Source organism: Macaca nemestrina, chromosome 1 (assembly GCF_043159975.1).
Source record: "Macaca nemestrina isolate mMacNem1 chromosome 1, mMacNem.hap1, whole genome shotgun sequence".
NCBI classification, from domain to species: Eukaryota; Metazoa; Chordata; class Mammalia; order Primates; family Cercopithecidae; genus Macaca; species Macaca nemestrina.
Window position 1 is genome coordinate 103,098,784 of NC_092125.1, and position 9,773 is coordinate 103,108,556.

Sequence of the window (9,773 nt, forward strand, 5' to 3'; positions counted from 1 at the left end):
TTTACAAGGTAATATATTTTGAGAGATACTATGTAGTGGTAGAGTATAGATTCTGCAGACAAGCTGCCTGGGCTTGAATTCTACATGTTAACCTGTGTGACCTTGAAGTTCCTTAACCTCTTTAGGCCTTACTTTACTCATTTGTAAAATAGGCTAATATTTCCCTGAATGGGCTGGGAAGATTAAATGAAATAATCTTTGTAAAGTCTCAGCACATCCTGGCATGTGGTGAGCACACCATAAATTTAGGTATCAGAACTGACACCATTCATCCTTGACTTCTCTATATGCTGGTCTTTCTGTAGCCAGATAGGGAGCTCCCCAAAGACCAGGCCACCTCCTTCCTCTCTCTCGCCCCAGGGCTCAGGAAAGAGAATTCTTTTTTCTTTCATTTTAATTTTTTATTTTTTTCTAGAGATGGTTTCACTATGTTGTCCACTCTGGTCTGGAACTCCTGGGCTCAGGTGATCCTCCTACCTTGGCCTTCCAAAGTTCTGGGATTACAAATGTGAACCACTGCACCTGGCTGCTTTATTCTTTTTATAAGAGGGGGTTCTTGCTATACTGCCCAGGCTGGACTCAAGCAATCCTGCCTCAGCCTCCCATGTAGCTGTGGCTACAGGTGTGTGCCACTGCACCCAACTAGCGGAGAATTCTTAACAAGCAGTCAGGATGGAACTGATGACTGTTTGGGCACTTTCTCCTTTCTTCTTAAAAGGATGATATCACCTCTTCTTCTCTGGTGAGAGTCTGAGGATAGAGACCTTTTTCTCACCATGAATGTCACCCCAGAGGTCAAGAGTCGTGGGATGAAGTTTGCTGAGGAGCAGTTGTTAAAGCATGGATGGACTCAAGGTGATCCCCATGGGGTCTCTTACATCCCCCAACTCCCTGCCTACCTTCTGCCCAGGGGAAAGGCATCATCCTGGATTACCGCCCTCCTTTATTTAAAGGAGGAAAAGCTAGTTTAAAGGGAAATTTGCAGAAGAAAATTTCTGACTTTCCCGGAAAAGGGAAAAAAGGAAGAAATTTGACAGTGGATAATGAAGAAGTTGTGGTTGGGAGGACTAGGGGAGAGAAGAAGAGACATGGCCTCTCTTCCAAAAGAATTATGAAGGAAGAGATAGTTCAGGCTCACACAAAGGCAGGGGACTATATGGAGTGGTATTAGAAAGAAAGGAGCTGGGAGGTCTTCTGAGAGGTACAGAGTATACCCCAATGTCAGGTGTGTGAAATGGCAAGAGGCCTGTGGGGGGCGTGCCTTGTGAGGTCTCACAGCAGGCAGGAGAATAAGCCAAGTCGTTCACTGTCCTCTGCAGGCAAAGGCCTCGGCCGGAAGGAGAATGGTATCACCCAGGCTCTCAGGGTGACACTGAAGCAAGACACTCATGGGGTAAGACTGGGTGGACTCAGGAAGGTTAGCATGCATGGGAGAAGGAACCCTTGAGGGCAGGTGAGGCAGGCACTCAGAGCTCATACTTATTCCCCTGGCAGGTGGGACACGACCCTGCCAAGGAGTTCACAAACCACTGGTGGAATGAGCTCTTCAACAAGACTGCGGCCAACTTGGTAGTGGAAACTGGGCAGGTATGAGCTCTTGATAGATGGGCACATGAAACAAAGGGCCTGGGACCTATGGGGTAGGCAGTCATGGTATGTCACCCATTCACTGGTACTGATAATTCTCTACAGGATGGAGTACAGATAAGGAGCCTTTCTAAGGAGACCACCCGTTACAATCATCCCAAGCCCAACTTGCTGTATCAGAAGTTTGTGAAGGTATTAGAGACTGGGTGACAGCGTCCATCCTTTTTCTCTTCCCTGGTCTCCCTGGGGCCTGAACAGTTGCCTTGTATGCCTTATCAATTCTCAGGACTTTCCTAACATAGTGGGATCCTGTGACCAGCCTTGTTGTTGCTTACTTAGACTGCCCAGACCCTCAGCAGGAATTGAAATCTTCAGGTTCCATGGATCCTGCCATCTGTTAAGGGAGCAGCAATAGGGAGTGAGAGGTAGGGTACAGTCTCTTTAAGTCAGGAGCTGCCAAATTTTGGGGGGGCCAGGGGACATCTAATTCAAAGGACTTAGAAGCCAGAGGAGGCCGGGCACAGTGGCTCACGCCTGTAATCCCAGTACTTTGGGAGGCCGAGGTGGGTGGATCACAAGGTCAGGAGATTGAGACCATCCTGGCTAGCACAGTGAAACCCCTTCTCTACTAAAAAATACAGAAAAATTGGCTGGGTGTGGTGGCAGGCACCTGTAGTCCCAGCTACGTGGGAGGCTGAGGCAGGAGAATGGTGTGAACCTGGGAGGCGGAGGTTGCAGTGAGCTGAGATTGCGCCACTGCATTCCAGCCTGGGTGACAGAGCGAGACTCTGTCTCAAAAAAATAAAAAAAGAGAAGCCAGAGGAGACCTGAGAGATTATCTAGACCATCCCTGCTTTGCAGATGTGGCTAAAAGGGTGAAAAGTGGTTTGCTGAAGAGCCCACGGCTGGCTAGTAATGGCAATGGCAAACAGGACTGGAACCCAGGTCTTCAGGCCTCCACTTTCTACTGTGCCAACAGAAGGAAGCTAACATGTAATGGTCATTATGTGCTAAGGGCTATACATGTTACCTAGCAAATCTTTCCCATTTCTCTACATCTCTGTTACCATCTACTATCCTACTTCAGGCCATCATCATCTCTTGCCTAATTTCTTTTTCCAGCAGCCTCCTAAGGACACCTTTAGTCTCACTCCCCACCCCAACCTTTGTGCAGGATGGACTCCTCCACAAAGCATCCAGAGTGTTCTAAAACATAAATGTCATGGTGTCACTGGGTCTTCTTTGACCTAGGATGACACAATCCAGATTTATCGGACTGGCTTATATATGGCCCTGCATGCCTGTTCCTGCCATCTCCAGCCTCATCTCTTTTCACTTTTCTCCAGGACCACTACACTTTAGCCTAACCATTAGCCTAACAGAGTCCAATCTGTTTCTTTTCTTTGAAGGCACTACATTCTTCCATCTTCAGGTTATTGCACATGTTGCTCCCTCTGCTTGGGACATTCTTCTCCCTTTCCCCCTTTACCTGCTGAGTTTTTCTTATCCTCTAGAGCTCAGCTTATACATCAGTTACTTTTAGAAGTCATTCTCTGAAGTCTGAGTTGAATACCCTTCCTCTATCACAGGCAACACTTCCATCATAATTGCCTATGTAGATTCCATCTGGGCTGGGCCCATCTCATTCTTATTCCACTCGGAATCCCCAACTCTGTGGCCCATAGTAGACTCTCAGTCTGATTAAATGAAGGTACTATGAACAGGTACTATGGTTGGGGTGGAGCGGGGCATCTTTACTGCCAGTCACTGGCACTTGTCCACTGTGAAGACCTGATGAATCAGAGCATTTTCTCTTCTTCTTCTGCTCACCAGCCAGTTGTAGGCCAGAGAGGGCAAAGCTGCTGCACATCCCAGCAGCAGCAGCCCAACTCCTATCCAAGTTCAAGTATGCAGGATGGCATGCCTCCCTGTGGCTCCTCAAGGAGCAATGGTGGGGGCTGGCAAACTCCTGCCAGGAGCTATGAATTCTTAGGGGGCTTCCACAAGGGAATAGGGATGGTGGTGGTGTTGAGAAGGCCTTGTCCACCCCCATGACCCCTCCTAGATGGCCACGTTGACTTCAAGTGGAGAGAAGCCACACAAAGACTTGGAGAGCTGCAGTGATGATGACAACCAGGGGCCCAAGTCCCCAAAGATGTGAGACTTCATTTTAGCTCTTGGGGAATGTGGGAGATGTCCTTAGATGGTAAGAGAAAGGGCTGAGTCTAATGCTTGACTGGGGGCTTCTTGGTGGTGGGTGGAACTGTGTTGTACTAATCTTTGTATCCCTAGTACCTCAAAAAGTGCCAGGTCCTGAACAAGAACTCAGTGTTGAAGGAATGTTTTAGAAGGAGGAGAGGTCAAGCCTTTCTACCGGGTCTGTTTGTAACTGCCGATCTCCCCTAACAGTCTGACTGATGAGATGCTGCTCCAAGCCTGTGAAGGGCGAACAGCACATAAGTAAGTAGTGGTCAGCTCCTTGAGCTCGCTTCTTTTCTCCCCACCTTTGAGCATGGCCTGTGCCACCTCCTGATTCTTTTTACCCCAGGGAAATGATTCCTATTACCTACCCATCTATTGCCTGAAGATAGGCAGCTCCCCACTCCTTCTACCCTCCATCAACTTTCCCTGCAGGCTTAAGGACTAGGCCCATTTCCCCTGATACCCTTGCTCTGACTTGGACCCTGTCTGCTTCAGGGCTGCCCGTCTTGGGATCACAATGAAGGCCAAGCTTGCTCGCCTAGAGGCCCAGGAGCAGGCCTTCCTGGCTCGTCTCAAAGGCCAGGACCCTGGGGCCCCTCAACCGCAGTCAGAGAGCAAGCCCCCCCAAAAAAAGAAAAAGAAAAGGAAGCAGAAAGAGGAGGAAGAAGCTACAGCATCTGAAAGGAATGATGCACATGAAAAGCACCCAGAACACGCTGAGCAGAACATCAGAAAAAGCAAGAAGAAGAAAAGGCGACATCAAGAAGGAAAGGTCTCAGATGAAAGAGAGGGTACAACTAAAGGGAATGAGGAGGAGGATGCCGCAGGAACAAGTGGGCTTGGGGAATTGAATAGCAGAGAGCAAGCCCATCAGTCCCTCAGGAAAGTGAAGAAAAAGAAGAGGTGGCACCATGAAGAGGAGAAGATGGGGGTCTTGGAGGAAGGAGGAAAAGGCGAGGAGGCTGCAGGCAGTGTCAGGACAGAGGAGGTAAAGAGCAGAGCGTGCGCTGACCCATGCAGCCGAAGAAAAAAGAGGCAGCAACAGGAGGAGGACTTGAACCTAGAAGATGGAGATGAGGAAACTGTTTTAGGTGGTGGAACCAGGGAAGCAGAGAGCAGAACATGCAGTGATTGGAGAAGCAAGAAGAAAAGACAGCAGCATGAAGAGGAGGAGGACATCTTGGATGTAAAGGATGAGGAGGATGGCGGGGCTAGGGAAGCAGAGAGCGGAGCACACACTGGCTCAAGCAGCAGAGGTAAGAGGAAGAGGCAGCAGCATGCCAAGAAGGAAAGAGCTGAACTCAGCATCAGCCAGAAAGCCAAAAAGAAGAAACAGAAGAGAGACTAAAGGTCTGGTCAAGGTGGGACTCCATTGATTGATTTTCAGGAGTTGAAGCCTCGAAGACCAGGGTTGATGCAGGTCTGCAGGTCTTCTGCACCCCACTCAATGAGGAGTCCCTCCCAGAAAGGAAACTGATCTCTGGGATGTCAGCTGCTGAGAGGAGCAGGTGGTAGTACCAACCCTTAGTTGAGGGAGTCAGCATAGTCCCCTCTGCAGCTTCTAACCCAGGATCATAAACTCAGGTGCCTAGAGAAGCCAGGCAGCTAAAGGATAAGGAATGCTGGGGGCTATGGGAACAGGAATGCAGATACCCTTTGAAGGAGCATTCCTGCTAAAATTAAAAGAAGCTGAAAATGTAGACCTATGTGAAGTGCTCTGATTTTTAAATATTGTGAAGGTTAAGAAAAACACAAATTTAGGTCTATGGGCTAGATTTAGCCCACAGTTGCCAGTTCCTAGCACTACCAAATGAATAACAAACATCATCTTGGGCTCCTAGCCTAGAGATAACTGGCTAGGACTGACTGGCTCTCTGTTCCCAGCCTGGGAAGGTCCTGAATACAAATTAGAAGATACTTCTTGGAGGCCTTTGAGGAAATTCCTTCTGTTAACCTCCTTGTAGTCTTGCCACACTGATAAGTGAACGTAGCTCCTTGTCTGTGTCCCAAATGAGTAAGAATTGTGTAAAGGACAGCACAACTCACTTGGCATCTAACAGTCCATTTTCATTGTTTCCAAATACCATAGCAACCTCTTGCCCGTTGTGTTACCCCCAGAGAGATGGCACCCAATCCCCAGGGTTGCTCCCTGATTTCCACCATTCACTGACCTTTATTGCCAGAGGAGCTCCCAGGACTCCACAATTCTGGAAGAGAGGGGCTCTAAGTGTTTATTGGGAAGAATACCCACCCACCTTCCCTCACTGCAGACGATAGACACACGCAGTGTCAGGGTAGGGTGGCAGATTCAGCTGGTACTTCTTTTCCAGAGCAGGTGGCACAAAACGACCCCCCAGGTAATGGTAGCGACCAGTAAACTGGGTTGCAGATTTTTTGGGGGCTGTGAGGGAGATGAGCAAGTCTGGCTGGATCCCTCCAGAGTTTCCCTTCTCCACGTCCCATCCTGAAAAGAGGGTGGTATTCAGGAAGAGGCCAGATGTCTCATCCCCTTCTACACCTTATTTTACCCTAGTCCCAGAGAAGTGGGAAGTCCCCTCAGTTCCCACCTGAGGAACTCTCGTCCAACAAGCTCCACGTACCCTTGGGCCGTGGTCTCTTCATGGGGCCAACATGTAAAGGGGACTTCTGAACGCTGTTCCCCAGCCCTGATGGGGGTCCAGAAAGCTGTGTTCTGCCCCTCTAGACTAAAATTATTTTAGACTTGGTGTGGGCAAGAGTCAGGAGGGTAGGGCCCCAATCTCCGCCCACCCCTGCCCCATCTTCTGGGTCCCAGCACCTGAGGGAATGTCGATGCTAGCAATGGGCACAGTGAGTCCCTTCAGGACACTCAGGATGCTGTGGAACGGTTCCCGAACATCGCCCTTGAAGCTGAAGCCAAAGATGGCATCCACCACCAGCTCATACAGTTCATCAATCATCGTGGGCTGTGGTGGAGCAGGAAAAGGATGTCAGAGCCAGCAGCTGCACAAACAGCCTTAACGGGAGAGGGCTGTCCTCTGCACCTGCAGACCATTCACAGAGACACAAGTATTGTATCTCATTCAGAGGGCAGCCTGAGGCCTAGAGAAAGTGTGAGTTGGTCACTGATTCAGGCCAAACTGAGACCAGACAGTTTTTGTTCTCAGTGCCTGCCTGCCCGCCACTGGGGAGGCTACAGGGTGAGATAGCCTGAGACCGAGTCAGGAGAGCCAGATTATGGTTTCAGCTCTGCCATGATACAATTCAGTGACTTTAAGCAAACCACTTCTCTCCACCTCAGTATCTTCATCTGTAAAATGGGTTAAGGAAAAAAATTGCCCAATTTCCCATCCCTTAATTCATGCATCTGCAGGAAGGGTTTCAGATAGGGCAGCCACTCTGGCCTCTGAGGGGCAATCATGTGTTTACTGCATGCTAGGGCAAGAGGATCTGACTACAGAGTGGAAGGAGGGACCAGGGAGATGAAAGGGCAGGGAAGCTTTAGAGAAGGTGGTGTGTGGGACTCATGGAGCACACTTTATGAAGGGGGAGAAGGCTCTTGCACACTTATTTGAATACCATCCTTTAGGCATCTTCTGTACCAGGCACTAAAATGAGCTCAGCCTGGAAACACGATGGAAGAGCAGAGCACAGGCAGTGGTTACTGGGAGATGAAGTATTCAACTGGGGCCACCTACCTCTGAGGGCATTTCCCCAAGGAAAGGGATGTCCATTTTCTGACACTGGGTCACCAATGCAGTGAAGAGGGGCTTGTTAGGCCTTTTGGGGTAATAGATGGTTGGCTCATAGCCCTAGGAGGAAAGTGGTAATTCAACCCCAGATCCCAGAGCCCTCACACCCTCCTCCCCCACAGCCCCTCCCCACATACTTACAAAGAGTTTGAGGTGTCGAGCACAGACCAGACCATCTCCTCCATTATTCCCCGGGCCACAGATGACCAGGACAGTAGGGGGGCTCCTGGACATGGACGTGGGGGGATATGCCTGAAGGCAGAGTCAAGGGTGGTTCAGCGGGGTTTCAGGCGGTAATAGATCAGATTGGCCCAGCTGTTTCTCCCACCCCTTTGTGCCTAGGCCAGAGGGCTGGGACAGTGACTCCTCCCTGGCTGCTCCCAAAGGTCGAGAGTTGTGCCACTGACCTTGGCGATGGCTGTGGCACAGCTCAGCCCGGCCAGCTCCATAAGTTGGTCCACGCTGAACTGATATTCGTTAAATAGCTCCTGGTCCACGGCCTGGGCCTCCTCCTGGCTGAGGAAAACCCGCGGCCTGAGTCCCGCCCCTCGTGTTCTCCATCGCGCAGGTGGCCCGGCCGTCCCAGGCCCCGCCCCGCGGCAGAGCAGGCCACCGGAGACCCGCGCCTACCTCAGGTACTTCACCGCCGTGCTCGCCATGACCTCTGAGTGCCAGCGGCCACCCGAGTTCAGCCGCTGCGGTCCCCACCAGGTGGGTCCCGAGCGGCAGGCGATGGTCTCACTTTTGATCCGCAGCAGGCGCGAGCCCGCAACCAGAAGCCCGAGGCCCAGCAGCGTCCGCACCCCTGACATCCAGCTCGCAGAGCGCTCGCCCCTTGCCAGGCCCGGCTCGACCCGACCCCGGCGCATGCGCGACCCTCGCCCCGCCCCCGGAGAGGCCGGGCCAGCACGCGCGGGTTCCGGAAGCGGCTCGGGGCTGGAGTCTTGTGGTTCTAGCAGCCCTTGGGCGGGGGAGCCGTTCCCACCTGGGCCAGCTTCCCTTACACTTGGGATCCGAGCTCTCCTCAGGAGCGTTTACAAATCGCCACACATTTCCAGATACGCCGAAATGCCTTGCTCCCAACCGCCCTTTGATAATAAGTGCTGGCTTTGTAACTCTTTCAGAAAGGTATATGGTATAGCAGTTATCCTTTATTCCTGCCCCACTGCTTAGAGGCTGAGTGAATGGGGGAGCTGCTGGTGTCAGTTTTTCGCCTATACAACCGGGAAACGAGTACATACTTCATAGGTGCTAATGCCTGCAAACCGGCGCAGAGGGAGTGCTATAGAAATTAAGCTACTGTTGTTATTTACACCAGCGAGCCTATGTAACTTAGGCCCCTTCTGCACTAAATTAGCTTCCCTTACCTCTATTTTACCAGGATATCGCGCTGTACTTCCCTAGTCATACTTACCCCCTTTACTGAGATAATAGCTACGGAAATAGAAAATTATCCTTAAATAGGTTCTGTAAGCTATGGTTTAACATGTAATCGAAACCATAGGCTCTGTCAGGCCTCTGAGCCCAAGCCAAGCCGTGGCATCCCTGTGACTTGCACGTATATGCCCAGATGGCCTGAAGTAACTGAAGAATCACGAAAGAAGTGAAAATGCCCTGCCCCGCCTTAACTGATGACATTCCACCACAAAAGAAGTTAAAATGGCTGGTCCCTGCCTTAAATGATGACATTACCTTGTGAAAGTCCTTTTCCTGGCTCAAAAAGCTCCCCCACTAAGCACCTTGTGACCCCCACTCCTGCCCGCCAGAGAACAGATCCCCTTTGACTGTAATTTTCCTTTATCTACCCAAATCCTATAAAACGGCCCCACCCTTATCTCCCTTGCTGACTGTCTTTTCGGACTCAGCCCGCCTGCACCCAGGTGATTAAAAAGCTTTATTGCTCACACAAAGCCTGTTTGGTGGTCTCCTCACACGGACGCGCATGACTGCTCCAGGTCAGGATGATGTTTCACTAGAAGTCTTGAGAGGAGGAGTAGAGTTTACCCGAGTGGTTTTGAGAATGCAAACACACTCTGTTGCATGGTTAGGGGAAAAGGTTGGAGAGTAACAAACCAGTTACCATCAAGGCACTAAGATAAAGATAATTATCCAGACTGCTAGGGACTCAATGTTTGTGTTCCTTCCCCCTTCACAAATTCATATGTTGAAGCCCTAACCCCCAGTGTGATGGTATTCTGAGACAGGGCCGTTGGGATTAGCATTAGTTGGGGTATAAGGGGTAGGCCCTAGTCT

The 9,773-nt window shown here is 50.6% G+C and overlaps 2 protein-coding genes across 3 annotated transcripts; one reads left to right on the forward strand and one right to left on the reverse strand.

The window, feature by feature from the left end:
* Positions 1 to 718: 718 nt before the first annotated feature.
* Positions 719 to 5,489, forward strand: LOC105498059 (G patch domain-containing protein 4). 2 transcript variants are annotated; one of them, XM_011769852.3, is made up of 7 exons: positions 719 to 855; positions 1,320 to 1,393; positions 1,495 to 1,587; positions 1,693 to 1,779; positions 3,653 to 3,744; positions 3,997 to 4,047; positions 4,285 to 5,489. In XM_011769852.3, the coding sequence occupies exons 1-7, from the start codon at positions 777 to 779 to the stop codon at positions 5,135 to 5,137; spliced, it is 1,329 nt and encodes a 442-aa protein (XP_011768154.3). In that variant the 5' UTR covers positions 719 to 776; the 3' UTR covers positions 5,138 to 5,489. The 2 variants fall into 2 exon arrangements, with proteins under 2 accessions (XP_011768154.3, XP_070939634.1); XM_071083533.1 differs by lacking the exon at positions 1,693 to 1,779.
* A 346-nt stretch (positions 5,490 to 5,835) lies between these two features.
* LOC105498058 (NAD(P)HX epimerase) lies at positions 5,836 to 8,380 on the reverse strand. Its single transcript, XM_011769851.2, has 6 exons — positions 8,151 to 8,380; positions 7,928 to 8,036; positions 7,662 to 7,772; positions 7,467 to 7,580; positions 6,587 to 6,734; positions 5,836 to 6,253 (listed from the first exon to the last, which is right to left on the reverse strand). Exons 1-6 carry the CDS (start codon positions 8,330 to 8,332, stop codon positions 6,051 to 6,053), a joined length of 867 nt encoding a protein of 288 aa, XP_011768153.2. The 5' UTR covers positions 8,333 to 8,380; the 3' UTR covers positions 5,836 to 6,050.
* Between the last annotated feature and the right edge of the window lie 1,393 nt (positions 8,381 to 9,773).